Source organism: Dasypus novemcinctus, chromosome 12, assembly GCF_030445035.2.
Source record: "Dasypus novemcinctus isolate mDasNov1 chromosome 12, mDasNov1.1.hap2, whole genome shotgun sequence".
NCBI lineage: Eukaryota > Metazoa > Chordata > Mammalia > Cingulata > Dasypodidae > Dasypus > Dasypus novemcinctus.
In genome coordinates, this window is record NC_080684.1 from 60733471 (window position 1) to 60758039 (window position 24569).

Here is a 24569-nt window from a genome sequence, read left to right on the forward strand (position 1 = left end):
CATCTATTCGCAGTATGAACTTCAGCAAATTTCTTGACTTTATTATCCTTAGTTTCTGTATACATAATCTCACAAATTTGTTGCAATTAGAGTAAAGAATAGTTATATTCCTTTCTCTCCCCACTTCCCATCTTCTTATTTAGAGTGTTTTCTAACTAAAAGTTTAGACAGCTATGGAAATTGCCTCATGTTTTTCAGGTCATCAATGTGCATTTAACGTGCTGGAACTAAATAGTGAACCGCAATCTCCAGTACCACTTAGGATATTTTAACTAAATCACTGAGTGTACTGTGACAGTGAATTAACACCCCCAAGATTTTGCTAATTTCTGCAGTGTAGATAGACAAAATATAACTAATCAGTTAAGGCGAATGCTGTTTTGAAATGGTTCTGTTGCTCCCTGTATTGACAGGACCCTTTTCATACTGTAAAAATAATTGGCAAGCATACTGACTGCTTTCTAGGGTGTCTCGTTTCCAAATACCATGCTGGTTATTCTGGGAAATTTGGACTTCCATGAATGAGAATTGAATAATCTGGATTGCTGAAAGCCTGAGTGAGCCAAATGGCCTTTTAATGCTCGTTCATTGAATTCTATTATGATTCTTCCATTTTGGTCAAGAATCAAGGACTTACTGAATTAGAGAGATAGAAGGACTTTAATAATACCCAGTGTTCATACTAACTTATGAAGAGACTGAGCCATAAGCTGTGAGGCCAGACACCTAAAAATAGAACTCTTGGTTCTTTGTCCACATTCCTTCTGTTATACCAGGCTAACTCTCTTTGTTCATGCAAGTGTTTAGAGATTGAAAGAATGGGCTTTTCTTTTAAATAATTGAGTTGAGACTAATAATTAACATGTTTCATCGAGGGGAATTTGCCCAGGCTAGAAATCTGAGGATTCTGCTTCATTCCTCTTTTGGATCACAGGTCTACACGCAATCAGTTTTAAAGAGGTGCATCTTCATTTCTCTCAGGTGCTCCCCATTCTTTTCATTCCTATTACCGCTATTCCAGCACCCTTTTCCTAGCCCTCCCCAGACTGGCTTGTATGTTCCTCCCATCTGCTCTTGTACTAACCAACACATTCCTCTCAATAGCATTTCTCCTCTATTGTGGTTATCTTTTTAGTCATATGTATTTCTATATCTTTTTAAACTCTTCAGATTGGGTCTTTTTTTTTTTGTCCCAGGATCTAGCAAAGGCCTGTCCCATTGTGTATGCTCAATGAATTCTTGTTTAATAGATGGATTTATTAATAATAATTATATATATATATAATTATCTACTATCCCATAAAGCAAAGAGGAGGACCTTTTCTCCAGATATTATTAAACACAATTTTATCCATCTTTTGATCATTGTATAAAAATGAAAACAAATAAAATACACTAAAAATTATTTTGTTTAATGGCAGCTTTAATTTGGATTTCCATGATTTTTTGACTATTATCTATTGGACGTTTACTACTGGGAGTTTATTATAGTTTTCAGCATATGCAAAACTTGTTTATAAAGGTCAATGCTTAGCAACTACTCCCTACAATATGGTGAATAAGTTACTTTGGCTGATAGGTTTAGAGTCTTTACATGTCTCAACATTTTAATCTGCAAAAACTTACTGTAGAATTGTCCTCAGATTCTTTTTTGCTTGTTGTTATTTTATTTCCCTAGCCACAACTTCTTTACATTTTTAAAAGGTCTGGAGTTTATAAGTGAACTTTTTTATTCTTTACCTCTTTTGTTCTTTGTGCTTTCTGTAGTTCATGGCTCCTCATTGTCACTGGTCTCCAGCACGTCTTCTCTTTACTCTACAGTAAGTACTGGCTGTTAAGATAAAGCTTCTGCCATTGCCAAGCACATAATTTATTAAATAGACTGACAGAAAAGTTGCACAGTGGAATAAGGGCAGACTTTAAGCTAAAGCACATAACGGTAAGTTGGCAAGTGCTCCTCCAGCCCGTCTGTGGACTATTATATGTTCTTTCACTTTGAATTTTATGCATACATTATAATTAATAAGTAGATAGAAAGATGAATTTAGTAAAACCTATTGGAGGTATGAAATGTTTTGTAATAGATCTTTTGAAATAGAGTGTGATTTTTTTTAGAAATCATTATTTCTTAGGGAGAAATGCTAATGTTTCAACTTCTTTTCCTAATGTATGAAATTATAATCTGTTTTTCTCAAGTTGAGTTTTTCTGTCCACTTAATATCATTTCCTTTTTATCAAACAAAAGGTATACAGAAAGTTGTATTTTACGAGAGTGTTCCTTAATGCCAAGGTAAGAGTAAGGTATAGTTTAAAAGCAGTGTGCTGAATCTCAAAGGGACTGGAGTATTATTACTAATTCCCATATTGAAAGAGTCATGAGAAATTCACCACCCCCACTGTCACTGAGATGTTTGGCGTTAAGGGCAATACTAATTTCCCCTCAGTTTCCAGTTTCAAATACCATGGTCCTCTCTACAAGTCAGTCTCTCATATTTACTACTTTAGTCACTCAAGATCAGTTTATCATTGGCATAGAGATTTTTCTTATTCTTTTTAAATGATAATAATTGCCAAACACTACTGTAAGTGAAGAAATAACTATTCATATTTTGGTAAATCTTTAGTTTTATGCAAATGGGGGAAAACTCATAAAAGACTCCATTGGCTGCTATTTGGGCCAATGCTGCCACTTCTGGGAAAAATATATTCTGATTTAAACTGTTGCAATTGAAGTCTCTATATAACATCAAAATATGCAACATATTATAATCATATTTTACAGATGCACAAAAACAATATTTGAATAAAATTACTTTCATGAAGCCTGAGAAAGACTCAAAATATATAAAAATTTGAATGAAAACAAAAGTAATTTGTCTATACCAGTGTTGACAAACAGAATTTTCTATGATGATGAAAAATTCTATATCTACACTGTCTAATATATTAGCCACTAGTCCCACATGGCTACTGAATATTTCAAATGTGCCTAATGTGATTGAGGAGCTGTATATCTAATTTTATCTAAATTTAACTAGCTATATATGACTAGTGGCTACTATATTCAAGAGTGCAGGTCTAAAGTTAACAAAGGAGGGTAATTTGAAATATTGTAGGTAAATAGTAGTGGGATATCAAACAATAAAGGCAATTAGAGCCATAAATGAGAATTACTGAATTAAGAGTACAAGATGAAATGGAAAAAGAAATTAAAATTGAATATGTACATATGTTTACAGGCCATCGTTTAGAAGTGAAATAAGGCCCTGGTGTTAAGAGTGAAAAGGAAAAAGGATTAGGTGATAAAAGCCATATGAGAAAATAATATTACTAGGCAATTAGGAAATTTAAATTGTTGCATTTCAAATTATTAACATTATATATATTTATACATATATGTCATACATTTGAGTTGACAAATAAGCTGATGTGAAACAATTAAATGTATTTTGAAGGACTAAGAATTAAAGATGGTGAGAAGTCATTCTCCTCACCCTCAAAAGTCCATGATCGTGGATTGAGATTTAATTGTCATTAAGAAAATATCTGTGAAAGTGCTTTTCAAGCTATGACATGCAAAAGCAATTCATTATTATTTTTTATGCCTACTTAAAGCCAGATATTCAGGTAATTTGCATTATTGCCTGGCTCTATCAGTAACAATTGTGTGACATTAGGCAAGTCACTACACTTCTTTGGACTACATCTATCAAATAAAATTAGAGAACCATGGCTAGATCTATCACATCTGTCCAGTGGATTTTCTGAGATATTAGAGAGGAACAAGGACATCGTATACCATAGAGGAGGTTGTAAACTTCACAGTTCCAAGAAGCACCATTTATATCAGTTTAAGTAAATTGCACCCTCTGAAGTTATGCAATGCACATCCCACACAACTGTACATGGTAGTCCTTCATAAAATAATTAAAACACTCAGAAAAAAAATATTTAGGGAGCCAGAAATATTAGGCACTACATAATGCAAAATAATGTTCTTATCAGCCTTGAGCTGTTATAGTGTAATATTATCCAAGTAGGCAATTTATGGAACTGTAGAGCTTAAAAATAGTAAAGCATACACTAACAAAGGTGTTTGTTAAGAACACTTATTTATAAAATCTCCAGCCTTAACAAATCTCATGGGAAGAACTTTTTCTTCATATATAGCTCTTTAAAATTCTCTTAACACTACAATTTGATTACTTTTTCAAAAGTATCTTATTATAAAGTTGAGTAAATCACCTAGTAGAATTTCTGAGCTGAAAGATCCCAGGAGGTTGCAAACTACCAGCCCTGTTTGATTTGACAAGGTGTTATCTTTGGTAAACTTTGGATTTGTTTTAAATCTAGGTCAACACTGTGAAATCTGGAGACTTGATCTAAAAACTTCAGTTTCTAAATTCCTGATTAAAAAATCAGAATATCTGGCAATACTGAGACAAAATTCCTCCAGGGTGACGAGCATCTTGTGTCAACACTGTTATAGGTTGGCAAGTGTTCTCAGGCAAGCTGCAGCTTCCACCACCTCTTTTCTTTTGTGAGGTTATGTTGCTATTTATCAATGCACTCTCCTCAGTATCCATCTCTCTCACAAGAGTGGGAAAATACAAAGAAGGCTGAGTGGTTTTTAAAAATATAAGAGCCCTTTTTAATCTTTATTTGCTTGGTCCTGCTAAACATTTGACTTTTTGTTGGCTGAATATATTTGTTATTTAAAAATATATTGAGCCTCTTTTGTACTTGCAATCTAATTTTTGTTGCTTTATTGAGAACAAGGCCCATGTTTGCCTTACTGTGTATCCCTTTTGTGCTTGGCATAGTGCCTAACATGTGGCTGATACTAAAGAAATATTTTTAAATTATTAAGTTTGATTGGATGAATAAATGGTCAGTGAATGGTTTAAAGAATAAAGAGTCAGACTGATATATGTTTATTTAGGCAAGGTGTTTTATAGTGCTTACCATCCTGCAAGACATTGAAATCATCATTTAAAAATGGCAAGTAATCAAAACTCATGATAACGTTATTAATCCCAGTGCTTAAATCACTGAAGGAAATATAATATTGATATTCTGCCTAATTACATAATCCAACTTTATTGCAACACCTACCTAATGTTAATAACCACAGGGTATGAAAGAATACAAGGATAAAAGAAAATGATTGTTTTTGAAAAATTAGCAATGAGAAAGATCATTTTATCATACCCAGTATGTAGAGAACTAATATGTAATAGCTATCCTTACTACTAGAATATGTAATGTACTAGGGCTTTTTTAAATGAAAAAAATCTGAGTGTCTTTTTTTTCTTTTGAAAACATGTAATAAATCACCTTTTTCCAAATGGTAAAAGAAGAACTTTTCATGCAGTTTAGGATGTCAAAACTTTTATTGAGTGGTTCATGAAATGGGTAGTATCCCATTCAGAAAGTAGAAGGGAGCTCCAGCAAGGGGGTGGAAAGGGGAAGCACATTAGAGAAAACATGGAAGCATGTGAGGGAATATTCTGACTGGCCCAAGTTAAATTTCCATTTTACACAGAGTGAGGAACAGCCATACTTTGATTAGTGTAGGCTTGTCCATTCTAAGAAGCTGTCTCTACTGGCCTGAAGCTAGTTTTATTACCAGGTGTTGCTCATCAGCATGTTTTCCATTTTCTTAGAAAACGCCTGCAGGTCAATTGTTTCTGTCTTCTGGAGGAGCCCTTCTCTGATAAACACCTCCTGGGCAACTTGCAACACCCGCAGCCCTTTAATTTTACTTAACATAAATACATACTTAACATACAAATTTTTGTTATCAACCAGTTTTGTATGATCCTAGCCAGCCTAGAAACAGGATTTGGGCAGAATAAACTGGGAAGAAAATATGCAAAGTAAAATGTAAACATTTTGGAAAGCTAAGATAAATAGTTAATTGTGCCACATATCATAAAATCAAATTTGTATCTTGAAATTCCTTCCCTACTTCTGACTCAAACAGCAAAATATATATAACATTTGAAATCCTTTTTGAAACTAAAAATTTACTTGTAAGTCTCTTAAGATTCTACCACTTAACCAGTATATTATTTAATCATTATATCACTAGGTATACATTTAATTTTTTAAGATGGGGAAAACAAAGAAAATCAAATACTCAGGTTAAAGCAGATGTTTATGCATAAAATATATCCTTTTGGTTATTTTACTCTGTTTTATTTTATGTTTTCTGTAGGAAAAGAAAGATAAAAAGCAACTCTGCTACTTTGGCATCAATCAGGAAATGCCCCCCAAATAGTGATAGGAGATAAGAGATTGTGTTTCAGTTTTGAATCTCTTAAGTCAGTGAGCAGAATTGTCCTGTTCAGTGGTATTTGCATTCCAGAATGAGAGGGAGCTTCCCAAGCATAATGACTCCCATAGCTCATTTTCTGGCATTTTGCAGCCCAGCATGAAGAAGAAAAACAGAGTTATGAGTTCTCTACAGCTGAGGCCAAAAACACCCTGCAAGTTCCTACAGCAGTCCTCATTTTCATAAACTACACAACCAAAAATGTTTATCAACCACTTTTATCACCACCTTAACACTTGATGTTTCACTGTTTTGTTGACTTGCTGCCCAATAAACTTAATTAGTAATCCTTAGAAAAATGAAAATAGAAAGGATTAATAATAAACTTGATTTTCTGTGGTTGTCAGTAGAAGTCAACCTTTTCCCCACCTTTATTTCTCTTTCTTTCTGATCTGTAAATCACAGAATAAAATTCTAACTCCTAAGGCTTGAATGAAGATCTCATGAGATTTCTCAAATCCATTTTCTACAATCTTAAAAAACAAAATTCAGTATTCCATTTTTTCCTTCACCTACCTTTTTCAGACAGTCATTTCAGAGCTATTAGGTTTTGGTTGCTAATGTTCTGGATCTTAGAATAACACTTCATTAATTAGATCTTCTGTCTTTAAGGCATATTTTATATCCATGAGTCAAATAATGTACATTTTAAAATTACCATTTGGGTTTTATATGAGAAAATATTCGCTTTCAATCCTCAAGTTTCCTGTTTCCTGGTTTTACCATTTTAATTTAATAATTTTATGTATTTTATTATATTCTTCTATTAGATATTTTAAATACACAAAATTATTTTTATTTGTTTATACTTATGGAATGAATTGATATAATTTTGTTCTAGTGACTTTTTTTTTTCATTTCTCTTTTACAGGCTGAAGAAAAGGCTCATTCAGAGGTAAAATGCCTGCAACATTCTTGTATTTAACTATTCTGATTTACACATGTGAGGAAATTACTGTTGTTCCCACTAGGGGACACTGTGGCACTAAAGCACAGTTCTCCAGGGCTGCTGACAGAAGTGACCAAGCAAACTGGAAAATGGTCTTGGATATTTCCTCTTAAATTAAAAACAAATAAATAAATAAATATGATTGTGCAATACAGTGAACCATAATTGAACTATGTACTGTGGTTAACAGTATAATCATATTAATATTGTTTCATCAATTGTAACAGGTACTAGAGTAATGCAAAGTGTTAATAACAGGAAAACTGTAAGTGGGTATGAGGAGAGGTATATGGGAATTCTATTTTCTGCATAATTATTCTATAAACCTACAACTTCTCTCATAAAAAATAAACAACAACAACAAAAAACCATAAAATGAAAGGTAGCTTTTAGAAGTAAACTCACCCCTCAGATATAAGTTTGGAGGCTTAGCTCAACACCTAATAGCATGTCTCTAGTAGTGTAGGCACTCATTAAATCTTTGGTGAATGAATGAATATGTGGATGATTTTATGACAACCTCTGTTCCTTACTGTGAGACCATCTGCCTAGGATTAATCGAACTGTTGATTCTTAGGCACCAGAGCTCCACAACATGATACCAGCCTCCTAGCCATGCCAAGACCGCACTGCCTTTAATGGCCATAAGTCTAGTGTGGTATTTTGTACTACACATAGTCATTTCACAAATATACCCTTTGTTGCAATCATGTTCATATCGAATTGTAACCTGGAGGGAATATTCTTCTACCCTCCCTTTGGATAAGAGGTGTCCTGGCCAAGGAGAGCAGGAGGTCTTTAATTAGGACTTTATTCAAGATGAGATAATGACTATTTGATTGGCTTACCCTGAGGCAACCAGACCACAGAAAAAAATAAATTTCTTGGCAACAGCCTTTGTAGATGAACTCTTGCCTTTAAAATATTAATTTGTTAGCCTCTTTAAGTAAAATTTATGCTATTTTTATTTTGTTTTAAAAATATTGAAAAAGTATTGATTTTACTAATTTGATCTTTAAAATTGCTAAACCACATAAATTAATATAAATGTTAAGACCCAAGTTATTTTTATTTATATCACATGAACTTGACAAAGCTCCTAACATTGATCACAAGGTATAAGAAGTTCCTTATTAGTTGGTATTCAACTCCCTGTTATCATTCATGCCCATAATGAGTCATGTTTAAAATAATAATAACTTACATTAATTTATGTTTTCCTGAATTAAATTTTAAAGGAAATGGTAAAATGTAATGAAGACTATTAAGTAGAGGAAGACTTTTTAAGTTTGTATTGATTTAAGAATAAAAATACATTATCTGCTTTCTGGAACTATTTTTAGTCATCATATAAATGTAATTCAAAGGAGATTTTGAGCTGGGGATATATCACTTTTTTTAAAAAGGTGTGAAATGGAAACAAATTTACTGAAATTATGTGAATGTTCACAATCTCTGCTTACAGCCTAAAGATCTCTTCTTTTTTAGATTCTCAGGATTAAATACCATTTCTTCATAGAATCTAATGTGCAGGAAAAAATAAAAAGACAGTTAATGAGCTATGTTAAGAATGTTCCTTCGAACTGAGACAGCATTCCAAAATTCAAACTACAACAATAGAAGACTTGTTTTTGAAGAAATAAGAAGCATAGGAGTAGAATATCTGGCATCCTAAGTAACTAATATCCCTTGAGACCAGAAGTACACTTGTGGAACCTAGTCTCAGAGAATTATAAATCTTTCACCCTCACTAATCACTGTTTATATTTCATGGCAACATATGACATGCAGATTAAACTATGGAAAGTGTCTAAATAAAAATTCTAAAATAATATATCCTTTTTAAAAAAATTTTAACAAATCAATTTTATTGATATATATTAATAAAGCATAAATCCATCCAAAATGTACAATCAATGTATACCCTGACCTTTTTTGGTTTATCAGAGTTCAAACTTAACTAAAAAGGAAAACATTTTAGAATGTTTATTTTATTGGTTTATCTAGTTGAAAAGTATTACTTTTTTACCCTCTTATTTTTAAAATATGGATAATCTCTGAAGCATTTTGCTCTGAAATAACAATAATTTGCAAATAAAGGATTTTAAAATAAAGATTCAAGAAGACTTTGCTGAGTGTTAGTAACTAAAAGCCCTGCCAATTAAATTATTGTCAAATATAGATTAAAAATTAAATGTTGAATTAGGTCAAATTTTCATTGACTGTAGGATATTGTACAGTTTCTCAGAAGATGCCAAACCAGGGAAAATTAAAATGTATACTGAGAAAAAAGAACTAATATGGAAAATAATATGCTAAAACAGGCCATTAAATATACATATTATATATATTTAATTTTTAAGAAGAAAAAATTTTTCTATTTCTACTTAAGTTTTATTACAACACATTTATAGAGAGAAAAGAATCAAGAGAAAGTAGCTGTCTCTTGAGTCAGGTAAAGATGAAAAATGGAACAAGTAAATATCCATTGATTTGCAACTCTGAGTCACAACTTTGAACTTAGGCATTTGTCCTTGTAAATGACATTTGATTGTCATTGTGTAGCTAATATGCCACATTTATTTTCAGGAATTGGTGATGATGCAGTGGGGCAGAATAAACTAAAAGTAGTATTTGCTTTGGGGGATTGAATTTTTAGCTGTAAGTTAAAATTTACTAGCGTATTGAATAGATTTTTTTTTTAATTTATCTTAAGCAAATCCATAAACTGCGGAGAGAGCTAGTTGCATCACAAGAAAAAGTAGCTACCCTCACATCTCAACTTTCAGCAAATGTAAGTCACTTTTGATTTTTAAAATATATTGAAAGAGATTTTATACAGTAAAATGGAGTAATTTTAGTAACAGACTTACAAATTTTCAATGTCCAGAATAATAGAGATTTAAATCTTTGAATTGGGGCCCATGTAAACTTTTCTTTGCTGTTGGTTATAAAATGTAAGCCCAAACTGATGAGAATACTGTGGTTAAAATGGATTCTTATTTCTTACAAGATTGAAACCTTTAACAGATATAAGAGTTGTTTCTTTTCTTTTCTCTTATTTTTAAACACTCTCCAAACATAAATCTTTCTCAAACCACAGTATGATAGAGTTTGATAATGTTTGCCTTTGGAAAATAAAATATCCATTTGCCTCACCTCCTTCATCTTAGTTAATTGAACAATAAGTTAAGTATCCAAGCAATTAAGAAAATAATTATGGTCTAAATTTGGGTAGCTTAGCTACATTTTAGATGAGATATAGTACTATCAAAAAAACCTTGGCGGCCATGTCATAGTACTTTAAAAGGATACAATTTTACTAGTTCCAAAGAAGCCCAGAATGGCAAAAATCATGACAATGGAGAACATCTCTTATATAACATGTATATCATCTATTATATAACATTTATTGAATGTCTTCCCATGTGCCAGGGAGTGGAGTACTCAGAGTAGATGCAGAATAGTAAAGGGCAACATGGGGCGTTAAGCCTAATCTAAGGAACGACAGAGTTAGAAGCAACAGGTGAGGGATAAGGAAGCTCCAGCTAGTTTGCGTTATGCCCTGCTGTCCTCACTCTTCATTAGTCTGCTCAGTTGCTTTGGTCTATTTCCTGCCAACCACCCCTCCTCTCAACAAGACGACTCCAAAGTTTTGCTTTTGTTTTTTTAACAAATCAATTTTATTGGTACATATTAATAAACATACAGTTCATCCAAAGTGTACAATCAATGGTATTGCTATAATCACAGTTATGCATTCATCACTTCAATAATGATTAGAGAGTTTTGCTTTCTCTTTGACAGAGGATAACCTCTCAAGAGTGAGCAGGTGTAGGCTGCCCCTGTATGGTTTGAATAAGGAACATTTTAAGAGTAAAATGTTTGTGCTTTCTTTTTCCTTTTCATTGTGTACTTTAAATTAGACAGGTTATAAGTAAGTAATTTTACTCACAATGTATTCATTTAAGCACTGGATTTGAATTGATTTTATCTTTTCAACTTTAGGAAAAGTAAAATTTTTTTAGACTGTATTTATTTATTTTTATAGTAGCTGTTTAGGAATACATAAAAATAGCTGATTTAGAGAATTTTTAGGTGATACTGAAAGACAACAGTATTATTTAAGCCATGTTTTATTTCTAAGAGTAATTCTTAAAGAAATGGTTCAGAGACAACTATGAATCTTATAATTTAGGCTAGCTGTTTAATAATAAACACTCCTGTGTGGTAGGGGGATTTGTACCCAGAGCATATAAAGCAAAGTAAATGCCAAAAATACACTGGATTGTGTTTATCTGCAGTTCGAAAGCCTCACTGATAGATTCTATGTATTGGGTTGTCCTGGCACTTCCAAATGTCTTGAACTATTACTTGGGGTTTTATTTCATTTTTTGAATGTCTCTCAGGTGGGCTTCATCATATAGTTCAGATATTGAAATAATAAATAGCTGCTATATACAATGTAATTTGGACTGATATACAAATACATTTTAAACTATTTCTATCTACAATGTAATATATGCATATTGTAAAAACAAAAAGAAAATACAAATTATAGAGTGTTTTAAAAGAACATTATGTTTTTTTATTTTCCTTCTGAGACTCCCATTCCCAGTCATGATTATTGTTTTCTTGTGTCCTTCCAACAATTTTCTTTCATTTGACGCTGTGTATATATATACAATACATCCTTGAGGAGGTTTATACACATAGAGAGAAAAAGAGAGAGAGACAGAGAGAAGAGGAACCAGACTCTTAACATAGGGGAACAGCCCTCAGGGTCAACACTTAGGCCATTGTTAGGAAGGGGAGCAAGCACTTAAAAAATGTTAACCTAGCCGTTGCTTACCTGTGACGACTGCTCCAGTCATGCACGTCCCTCTGTTTTCACAGATGAGTTTTCATGTATTCCCAGCTGAGGGGTGATGTGACCACCAACAGGGTGAAAAAAAAATCTTACTCTTTTTATATATAACACACAGATAAACATATAGTACATAAGCAGATCTACAGCATATCTGTGGTATTAAAATTGCATGGGAGAAGGGGATCATTAGGAGGAAAATGTCTGTAATGTCTCCCTAGAAGAGTGATGATTAAAAAAAAAATGGTTAGAGACAGAATTAGAGGCAGCAGGGTCAAATAATACCCCCAACTTCCTCCAGCTATATCTATCTTACCAAGTTTATACACAGATGTGAACAAATATATACGCAATTTTTGTGCTTTTTTTAAACTTCAGAATATTTTAGAATTATTCTCAAAATACTTCAGATCCACAGTAAAATCCATATTCAATTTTTATAGCAGCTATATTTTAATAACTAACTGATTGGAAACAACCAAAATGTCTCTTAACAAGTGAATAGATAAATATGCTGAGCTACTTCCATATCATGGAATACCAATTGGTAATAAAAAGAAATGAATTATTAATACATACAGTTTGAATGGATCTCAAGGGCATTATGCTGAGTGAAGAGAACCACTGTCAAGCGATCACATACTGTATAATTCCATTTATATAACATCTTGAAATAAAATTATAGAAATGGAGAACAGATTAGTTGTTACCAGGGGTTAGGATGAGAATGGTGAGATGGGGAGGGGTGTGTGTGACTATAAATTGGAAGCAAGAGGGAGATGTTAAAATGATTTTTGTGTCTTGATTGTGGTGGCAGTTACATGAATCTTCATATGCAGTTTTACATATATGTACCCATGGTAAACTCTTGGTTTTTATATTGTACTATAATTATATAAAATATAACTATTGGGAGAAATCAGATGAAGGGTAGAAGGGAAATTGTCTGTTCTATCTTTAAAACTTCTTGGGGGTCAGTGGTTGAGCACCTGCTCGCTTTGTACGAGTCCCAGCACCTTCTAAAATAAAATAAACAAGCAAACTTCTTGTGAATCTGGTATCATTTCAAATTTAAAAAATAAAAATGTAAAATCAAATAAAAATCACCTTGTAGATATATCACCAAATTTTTTAAAAAATGAGTAGTTTTTAATTTCCTGGAAATTTTTATCTAATCACCATAAAGCTTTTTACTATCCGACTTTTATTTGCTGAATTTGTCAAAAGATAAAAGTCAAGAGATTCAGGTAATGAGGATATAGATTATCTTCTGTTAACAAACCAGTTTATTAAAATGCACTTTAAGACTAAATATTACAGTACCTGAGAACTAATACAAATGGGTGCATGTATAAATTTTCATAAAGCGATTTGACTGTCAGTCTTATTTCAAGTGTTTATAATATTATAACTTCAGAATATGGAGACTTGAATATTTATGCCCATTTATGTTTTTAAAATCTCCTTCACACATTCATGAATTTGAGTTACTCATAAGTCAGTTATTAACTATAGACCATCTCATACTGATGCTCTTTATTGTTCTTTTTATCATTAAGTTTCAAGGACCATAGTGAACCACAAAAGATTATTTAACACTTGGTTTTCCCTGGTTCTAAGAAATACAGGGCTTACGTTTTATTCATCATGTTTTCCATTTCATTTCCTCTAGGTTAATTTCTGTTGATCTGTTTAAAATATATGTATATTTTAAATGTGTATAAATTAAATCAGTCATCGGGACTGTATAAATCATTTCTGTATACAATTTCTTCAATATAAATCAAGATGTTTTTATGTCCAGTTCCTGTTTAGACTTAGAACTAAGTCCTTTATTTATTTATTTATTTATTTATTAATTTTCAGGTTACAAGTAAACATTTTACTTTTTGGTTAAATGTGACTGGTATATATACAATGACAATTGTTGTATAGAAATGTATCAGCCATAATTTATAATGACTAATTATGAGTTTGGTTTTGAAGACAATATCATTATCTATTACTGATCACTTACATATCCAGTTATTTATTTTTACATGATAATAATATGAGTAATTCTATCAGGACTTATGTGAATTCCCTTAATTTGGGGTACTTCCTGTAGTTGGTATGCTTGGCTCTGAATAATATTTCCATGGAATCCTCACAACAATCCACATTTTAATTTTTAAACTTCAAGTTTATCTGCCTCTCTGAAAAAATTACTTTTTTGTGTAAAAAATAGGGCAGTTTTAAGTCAGAAAAATGCCCAGTCATATGATCTCTTGTGTGACTAGCGAAGTACAGCCTCCACTCAGTTGAGGCCTTCCCTCCCTATTGTGAAACTGCTCTGATCAAAGCTGCATAAGGACAGAGGAAGACTGTAAAACTATTCTATTAGGATGTCTTTAGGAGGATATGCGGCAAGTGCTATTGCCTGGCCTTTCCAGGAACAAAACCCCACCGACAAATAGCAGGAAACCAAAAGCTGCCCTTGGAAGGGCAACCACAAATGCTTGGTCACACTGCACAGTCAGCAGGTATCCTGTGGCTTCCCCCACACGCCTTCATGCAACCAAGACAGGAGGGATGGCTTTGCTTGTTTTATATACTTTTATTTCAAATTGCATCTCTTAGATGATTTGGAAATGAACACAAAGAGAGTTATTGCTAGCATTTTTCAACAATAGCACTGAATGAATACACCACCAAACAAAAGATTTTTTTTTGCTTTTCAGTCCATAAATCTTTTAACCAAAAATTTCTCAGGTGTTTTTTCACTTGGGACTGTGTCCTACTTCTATGCGCTTATTTAATACTTTTATATAACCTGGCAGTTACTCTTGCTTTCCTGCATCTTCTCTAGGAGGAAACTATTTTGTACATGTCAACAATGACAAACACTGAAAAGTCCATTTTAAGCAGTGTAAAAGAAATGTGAAACCTTATTTATGATAGAGTTCCAGAAATATTCTTAGTTCATCTAACTACTGATTTTCAAATGTAAAGTCTTATTTTATGTATCTATGTATTTCCATCTAAAAATACATGTAGATTTAAATTTTAGTTTCTTTTTTATTTGATAGGTGGATTGTTACTCAATTTCTGTAAACTGCCTTATACTAGTGCAAAATGATGTCATCATGTTGTTTAGCATCATGATAACTCTCTTCCCATGTCTATTCAGATAATTTTGTGTGATTCCAAAATTAAAAACAGTGTATATTTAAAATACCTTCCCTTAATTAATAGTATTATCTATTGTATTATATTGACAGACTCCCAAAAATATCCATCATTTAATAGGTACAATTTTACTTTGGATGAAAAATATGTAACTGCTAAAAGAAAAGTCAGAACAAAGTAAACTAAATTTAATAATTCCCCTAAAAATCTATACTTTTTTAAAAGGTTCATTTTTTCCAGACAAGATACATTGTCCAATATTTTAAAGATTTACTTTCTAATTTTTCCCTGCTGTATTAGTCAGCCAAAGGGGTGCTGATGCAAAGTACCAGAAATCTATTGGTTTTTACAAAGGGTATTTATTTGGGGTAGAAGCTTAGATTTACCAGGCCCTAAAAGAGTCCAACTCGATGTAACGTAAGAGGTACTTTTCACCAAAGATGGTTGCCAACGTCTGTTCTTCCTTCTTCCTCTTAAGGCTCTGTAGTTCCAACTTCTTCCGATCTCAGCTGTGGGCTGGCAAAGGGCTTTCTCGGCACTGCAAACTGTAAGGCAAATAGCCACTTCCATGCCAATGAACTCTCCCTTTTCTTGCATATCTGCTTCTGGAGTGTATGTTTAATATAGCCCACCAAAGGGGCTCAACCCTGCACACCCTAATGACTTGGCCAAATCAAAGCCATAATCTTGATTTAATCAAGTAAATTGAAAACCTTTTAATTTAATACAATCAAAGGGTATCATGCCCAGAGAAACAGACCAGTTTACAAACATAATAAATACCTCTTTGGAATTCATAAATAATGTCAAACTACCACACCTGTTAAGATGACAAATATCATCCTTGGTAGAAAAATTGGTCCCTTATTTGCCTCTATTATTCCCTTTTCATCTATCTCACTTGGTCTATAATTATAACATTTGTTACTTCCAAAAATAACAAAGTTAATCTGATAAATTAAGCCAAAGTGGCATTAATTAAAAGCAGTAGACTACACACATACTTTTTTTAACATACTTCATGGGGAAGAATATAACTCAAGTTAAAATGTTTTTTTGTATCATTAATAAGATTTTTTATCATTAATTAATAAAAAGCAATTTTCCCAAGGATTGAAAATTGACCTTCTAATGGTAAATGTTTTGTATTTAGTTGTAGGTACAAAATTTAAGCAATATATTTTATACAATATAGTCTTTATGATACTGATTCTTTGTCAATTGTTAAACTCCTCTTATACTAATAAAACATGCCCAGAAGGTAAAATAAGTTTCTGCCGTATGTATATTCAAGGACTCACAATTCAACAATTAAAATTTACAAATTTCCACTTTGAGAGATTTAAACTTTGCAAAATTGAGTAGAATATTGCATTGCATTTCATAAATATTAATACAAGCTTTCTACTAGAACTTTCCTGACTCATAAGAAGCCATTTTAGGTTTAGATCTTAATAACTCATTGTATGCTTACATTGATATATCTACTAGCCCAAACAGGAATCAGCAAAAACGGCCATTGTGGACAAATAAACTGTGAATTCACAAGCCGGACTACTTTAAGAAAAAGCTAATTCCTGGTGCACATAACATAGACGAATCTCAAAACCATAATGTTAAGTAAAAGAAAATTCACAAAACAAGTGTACCATTTGACTCCACTTAAATAACATTTTAAATATAAGCAAAAGTAAAATATAGTGTTTCGGCATGCAAACTTAGGTGGTAAAACTATAAAGAAAAGCAATAAAATAATTACCACAAAAGTCATAAAAGGGTTATCTTGGGAGGAGAGAGGACTGGAAAGAGGTATCACAGAACTTCTGGCATCTTGAAATGTTCTATTGTACATGAACCTAGACTATGTAATTAATCATTGAGCTATTTTCATTTTGTCCACATTTCTATCCATGTGGGTTTTTTCACAACTACAAAAAAGTGAACATAAAAGAAAACAATAAGAAATTAGCCTTATGCTAATTTCTGAAGGTAGAAATTCCTTGTCACTGAGAAAATTTTATAAAAGATATTCCTCGTTTTTTCTTAGAATGCTTTTTATCCATTTAAATCTGCTAACAAACCTTGGTGTCTCATTCTGAGTAAGGGATTGGGAAGAGAGAGAGAAAGAAAGAGATAACACAAGTCATATTGATAGAACAAAGAGTAGTGGTCCCCCTATATTTCCTTAGTTACAAGGAATAAAGTAGAAAGAAAAGCCCTTATATAGAAAAGAGCTCAGAAAAAGAAGACAACTCTTTTCAAGTCTTTGAAAGCAGAAAAAGAGGAAAGATAATGTTAGTGCTGTCAGCATATGTCTGACACTTGAAGGAGAATGTCGTTACAATAGAGGAGCTAACAATATCTTCAAAGGTCATCATAGAAGTTTCAAAATGATGAACAGTTACCCATTGACTATTTCAGTGTCTTCCTCTTGAGCTTTAAGTCTAAAAACTTGGCAACTCATATCTTAATTCAGAATTTTGAGTGTCAATCCCTTTATGATGTACAAATCATAAGGTATTATTATTGGCAAAATCCCATTCCCTTTCAGCAGGTGAACTTAAATGAAATGTCAAGAGACTGAGACACTGAGTTTAAAAGCTAAAGTTTAGAAATGGTAAATGGAGGTCTGTGTAAAAAGAGAATCACCATTTGAGAGCTAGCTATGATGGTAATAGTATTTAAAGTGTTAGAATACCTGAAATTAAGCATTTTGTGGAATGAAGTATTTTCATGCATCCATGGGAGATTCTGACATTTAAAATGTATTCTTTCCATTTTGTTCACAGGCTCACCTCGTTGCAGCTTTTGAAAAGAGTCTAGGGAATATGACTGGCCGATTGCAAAGTCTAACCATGACAGCAGAACAGAAGGTATGCTCAGGAACTGCTCCTGGGGCTGGACAGAAGACAGCAATTTGCATAGACCATTTAAGCAATGCCTGAAATGTATTAAGCATCATTCTATACTAAATCCTAACAATGAGATTATACTGTTTTTTTTAGATTTTAATTTTAAAGATTTATGATTCAGGTTAAACCATATTGGAAAACACACACACGTACATACGTGCAGTTCTTCAAAGGCAATCTATTCTTTTGCTTCACACTCACATTAATAAAAGAATATCAAATGTTAAGAATGAAAAATAGTTGAATAGGAGAAGAACTAGAATATTCTGGGAACAATTTGTTATGCAGCTGACAAATATTGCACTCTAACAAGAATTTTCAAAGATCCATTTTCTTTTTATTTATATATGTTTCTATTTTAAAGAAGCTCTAGATTGCATAAATATTACATCAAAAAATATAGGGATTCCCATATTCCCTTTCCCATACTTTTCTCCTTTAACAACATCTTTTATTAGTGTGGTATATTTGTTACAATTGATGAGCACATATTGAAGCATTGAAGCATTGCTACTTACCATAGTCTATGGTTTACATTATGGTTTATACTTTGCACTGTACAATTTTATAGGTTTTGACAAAATGGATAATGGCCTGTATCCTTTATTGCAATATCATGCAGAACGATTCCAATATCCCAAAAGAGTCCACCTCTTATACTTACTCTTCTTCTCCCTTCCCTCAGAACCTCTGGTGACCACTGTCTTTATATCAGTGTTATAAATTCTTCCATTACTAGAATAGTGATAAGTCTACTTTAGTCCATAGTAGCATTCATCCCTAATGTCTGTTTTTCCTCCCTCTTGAAGATTTTGGAATGGTAATGCTCATTCTGCTTCCAGTTGAGAGGCAGCTTAAATCCCATAGGGCAGATGGATGGAAATGTCTTGTTTGTAGTTGTAGATACTCTCTGTATTTTGGGATGGGCTTGTCCTGGGAGAGCCCAATGAACTGAGGAGTAGGTGTTGGCTGCAACTCTGTTGAGAGTCAGGGTTCAACTGGCATATGAACAAGCAGAAGATTTAAGTCTCTGGGATGCATATTTAATGGATAAAGTATTAATTAAAGGTTCAAATAAAAGGGACATAAGAGCTGTGTATAGGAACATTGTAAGTGAGTATAACTCCAATACATTGGGGGATAGGTTATCTTATATTCCAAGGTAAGGCCCACTGACAGGGTGCCAGATTCCTGGGGTTGTCTGTCCTGCCTATAGTGTCTAGATGTCTCTAGAGCCCCCAGGAGTCCCCCTGCTTGAGGCACTGTTTACTATGGCAGTCAGTGAGATTCTCCTGAGATGTACATAAATGTAATCTCTGGAATGACCTCCTGACTCACTTTGAAGTCTCTTAGCCATAAAACTCATTTGTGTTTAATATTTACCCCTTTTGGTCAAGATCTTTTTCCAAATGTATCACTGGTTGGCATGTGGTAATAATCCCTCAGTGCCAGGAAGGCTCATCCCTGGGAGTCATGCCCCACACTGGGGCGGCGGGGGGAGGAGAAGTAGTGAGTTTATATGTTGAGTTTGGCTTATAGAGACCCCACACTTGAGCAACAAGGAGGCTTTCAAGAGGTAACTCTTAGGCAATATATAATACTAGGCTAAGTTTCAATTTCGCAAGAGCAAGGTCATAAGTACAAGGATCAATATCAAGGGCCTGGCATATTTGTCTGTCTTCCTTTGCTAGGCACTGCTCATGTACTCTAGGGATTCTTGCTACTCTATTAGACAGTGTATCAGAACTTCACAGGATGGAAATTCAGTATTCTTTCAGTTATTATGTGGGTCTCTACCCAGCGAGGCAACACCCCATGACCACTTGAATACATTCATATTCCACAGAGGTGTGCCCCATGTGTATACTTCCCCATACATTCCCCCTTCACCAACACCCCACACCCATGATCCTCCCCTGCCACATTTGCAACACTTTTGCAAACCAAAATGTCCCTCAAACAAAGCCGAAAACAAATAAATAAATAATAAAATAAATAAATTTAAACAAATTAAATTAAATTTTTTGCATTGTCTTTCATCACTGTAGGATTGTTATCTTTTATGTACAGTGACAATTTCTTCTGAATGTTGCCCCAGTGTCTTATTTTTTTTAGTTATTTTCAAAGACGCTTTAGGCCACAGAAAAGTCCAATATTCTCCTCCCTCTCCCTCTCACATTTTGCCCTATTAATAACACAGATGCATTTTCTATAAGCCCAGTTATAGGCCATGGTCATAGGATCAGAGACCTAGGAAAGAGGTCTGGAACAGATGTAAGGACTCTACAAAGTAAGGAGCTTTCAGTTGCAGCAGCTATGGGACAAGGGACAGAGCTCGTAATTAAGGAATAACAAGGATGAGTTGGTATCTGGGGCATGCTACTTTTGAAAGAGAGTTATTTAAGTTTATCAAAAGCTTTAAAGTAACTCAAGGATTTTATGGCATGGAAACAGGAATACTAAAAGGCAATGAACAAAGGATTTAGTTCACAAAGGCAGATACATCCCAATCTGCCATGACAGAATTCAAACACTTTCCTTCTGATCACAATAATTTACCTCTCTGCCATGTGTTCTGGTGTTCTTTACCTGCATCATTGGATGAGTGTCAGAGACAGGGGAAGCCTCTGGAATTGTATGAAGTTGTTTATTAAAGCTGCATAGGTGCATACCAGGAGTAGTTTCCCACAGTTTTCATCTAATTCTCAAAAGAGCCATAATTTAAAGGGTTTTACATATTTTCAGAATCAATTCTTATATCTATCCATAGGGATACCTTCAATTTTGTCTTTAGCTTCTATAAGGTATGCTTTTAGCTTAATATAACTAGCACATATTGGTAAATTTTGTCAATTCACTAATTTTTTTTAAAGACAAAAAGGACAGTCCAATGAAATCAAAAGAAAAAAATCGAATATTCCTATAATTGCCTGGTATAATTAGCAAACTACATTCTAGTTTCCCCTTATCCTCCATCCACCTATTTCATTAATATTCCCTGCCTATAAAAAAGAACAGAATCCATCCCTGTCAAACCTTTTCTAGAAGGGCTGCTAACAAATTCCTTTTGAGCTTTGAAATTTTATCTTTTTTTTTTTTTTTTTTTTGTACAGTTTGCTACGTCAATGTATAGCATAAGGACCTAGCAAATAGAATTCAAGGCCTATTAGAGTAGCCAGGTAGAAAAGAATATAAACATCGAGCTCAGAAAGCCAGAATATGAATCCTGGCTATATTTCTTAAGAGCTATATAATCTTGTCCAATATTAACTAACCTTGCTGAAACTCAAATTTGTCATTTAAACCTGAGGATTATAATAACTGCTTTGTAAAATAGGAGGATTTAGTGAGATGCTATGATAATGTGGCACACAGCAGGCAATCAACAAATATTATCTCTTTAAGTTTTTCTCTTTTTTTCCCATGAAAAATATAAGATAAACCAAATTCATCATTGGCCAAATGCAAGGTATATATCATTGAAAAGCAAGGTTAGTATTGAGGTCTTAACATTTTTAAGACAAAATTGGTAGATTCTTGTCCTTAATATTTCTTTCAACTCTTCTATATTTATAAATAAATATTCTCATAGAAGTTGGAAAAATATACAGGTATGTTAATGTACAATGCCTAGGAATAATGCCTAATTATTTAAAAATACGTTTCCATATTATAAGGAGTTTCGTAATTGTGTACCTATTATCCTTAAAAATAACACTGTCAAAATTATGAAATTCTCTCAGAAAATATCACAGTGTGTTTTTGTACTTTTGTTTAACTGAACATGAAATGATTCCCCTTCTTTAAAAAAAAAAGCTGTATATAGGCAGCAATGATTATAACTATTTTATTTTATTATTCTAAGATTTTAGCTTGCCTATTTCCGAAGTGGTTTTGAGTGGTCTGTAAAATTACTCACAATATGATATGGTACAATAAAATAAAAATGGCAGAATGTAAGAAAAAGGAATAGAGAAATATATCTAACTACATGCCTGAGTCTAGATAATTACTTACGCAAAGCACTGAACTGAATTGAATGTCAAGGAGGCTAAGGCACAAAGGGGGATTGCTTGGCATGTTTAGTTCTCATTTTCTGCCCTGAAGAGAATAATTTAGATTGAAGAGACAAAAAAATTGGCACTGAATTCAAGGAGGAATTTATTGCAGGAGTTCTTAAATTGGGGTCATAGAATAACAAAAGACAAAATCACCATTCCAATAGACATTTCTCTATAAGCTGAGGGCATAACATTTAATCATATTTCAGTAAAGGCATTTCTTCAGGGAGTTGAGATAAAAGGGTATATTGCTCTCTAGTGATCCAAAAGTCTGAGGAAAAAGCTTAGAGAATATAGACCAGAGATTTTCAAACTCTGTTCCAGGAGCCCCAGGGTTCATTTATCCATTTAGTCATTCATCAAATTTATACCGATTAACTATTGTCTATGAGATATTGTGAATACAGCAAGGAACAAAACAGAATGTATATTCTTCTCCTGACATTTATATTCTAGTAGGTGAAAAACAATTATTAAAAACATAATTAAAACAATATCATTTCAGGTGATGCCATTGAGAAAAGTAAAGCTGAGAATGAAGGGGTTGGGGAGTGGGGTAGGATGCTACTGCATGAGGCAACCAAAATCAAAGTAGTTACCTGTTCTCTATTAAGTACTTAAGAAATAGATTTACTAAGATTCAAATCTAGTGTCCTGGCTTCTTCTGGCTTCAAAGTATGTGACTTTCAGCAATCCCATGGTATTATTAGGTTGAAAACTACATCACATTTTAATTTGGCTTACAGACCAGAATCATTCCCTTGAATAGTGACCTAATAATTTTCCTTACTTCTAGATACCAAATCACAATTATTCTCTTGCCAAATTTGTCTGTCAGTACACTAATTTTGTATACATATTGCTTGGCAAGAAAGGAAAGACATGTATGAATAACTCAGAAGGCAGAAAATTCTAGGAGCCATTAGAAATATGAAAGTACAATGTGATGACCGGTCTTAAGGGAACCATTGCATCTTGGAGTTGGTTTCAGAGTGGAGGCTGTGGAGCAGAGTCACTTCAGGCTTAGGGAAGATAGAGAGTGTTTATTAAGTGAAAAACGGAGCAAAGTACACCATAGATGAACAAACAGCATGAGTGTGAGCAACAAAGAAAGAAATTGTGAACAACATTAGGAAAAATGTGCAATGTGGGGGAAACTTGGCGATAAGGTTAGAAAATTCTCCAAGGCTAGTCTTGGAAAACAAAAAGCCATTCAAAAGGTTTTACCATAGACTAACATACTAAAAAGTTATTTAATGAAGATCAATCTAGCATCATTTCCTAATAGTTGCTAGAAAACCACATGTTATATTTTTTGAAATGTAGAAATGTGTAAAAATTAAGATAATTTTCAATAATTCTGGCCAGAGGACAGTACTGTCTCTAGGCATTGCCCTTTTCCTGACTTAAGTCTTAACATTTTACTTCTGTGATCATGAAATCATTTAATCAGGAATTTATCCTCTTTACAGGTCCTTGTCCTTTTTGCAGGGTTTCTCCACCAGAATTCTTAATGTCTCAAGGAAACCATTATATAAACTATGCATAATGAACTGACTTCTCTTCATCCAGAATGGTACTAGCTATGTACTGTCTTTGTAACACTTCAGGACTTTTCTCACAGAACAACAATTGAGAAAGGCTGAAATAGAAACCATAAAAAGACAAGAGTTGTGCAAATCTATATTCTTATAGGTGAAATTTTTACAAAACTGTTAAATCCTTGTGTTCAAATTTACTAGCTATCCTCACTGATAATATTTAGAAATTTAAAATTCAGAAGCCTTTAAAATCAGTTCTCAATAGCTGTGTTGTGAGAGTCAAGTTTAGTGTTGTTAAGAGGTCAGAGCAGGAGAGAGGAGTGTCTTCTTGTATGAATGATGGAGCTCAGATAGAGCCTTATGCTGACTGTAAAGCATAAGATTTTCTCATTCTCAATGCTGTGAAATGACTTTTCTGGTTGCTACAATGAACAATTACTTAATGTTGAAAATAAGGAAATTCAAAGTGAATTCTTTGGAAAATAATAGTGTAAAAGAATTAAAAATTGATTGAACTAGGACACTACATTAAATTTCCCCCACTTTAGGTTAGCATATTTAGTCATCTGAAAATGTTTCTAACACTGTATCACTAGGGTCAGAGAAAATATGATACATCCATTTAACTTTTAGTGTATAAAGTAATGTGAATCCATACTTTCCAAACTACTTCTACTGGAAATTGGTGAATTTAGATTATCTGAACTGAGATGCAGCAGAGTTGCCAGGTTCTT

At 33.1% G+C, this 24569-nt stretch overlaps 1 protein-coding gene across 6 annotated transcripts in view; it reads left to right on the forward strand.

The window, feature by feature from the left end:
• Positions 1 to 24569, forward strand: part of NAV3 (neuron navigator 3) — an 894692-nt gene that overhangs the window by 824192 nt on the left and 45931 nt on the right. For all 6 annotated transcript variants that reach the window (XM_071218968.1, XM_071218967.1, XM_058308465.2 and 3 more), the window contains 4 exons: positions 1768 to 1820; positions 7209 to 7232; positions 10003 to 10080; positions 18111 to 18194. In XM_071218968.1, the coding sequence (XP_071075069.1) occupies positions 1768 to 1820; positions 7209 to 7232; positions 10003 to 10080; positions 18111 to 18194 (239 nt within the window). The remainder of the gene's footprint in view (positions 1 to 1767; positions 1821 to 7208; positions 7233 to 10002; positions 10081 to 18110; positions 18195 to 24569) is intronic.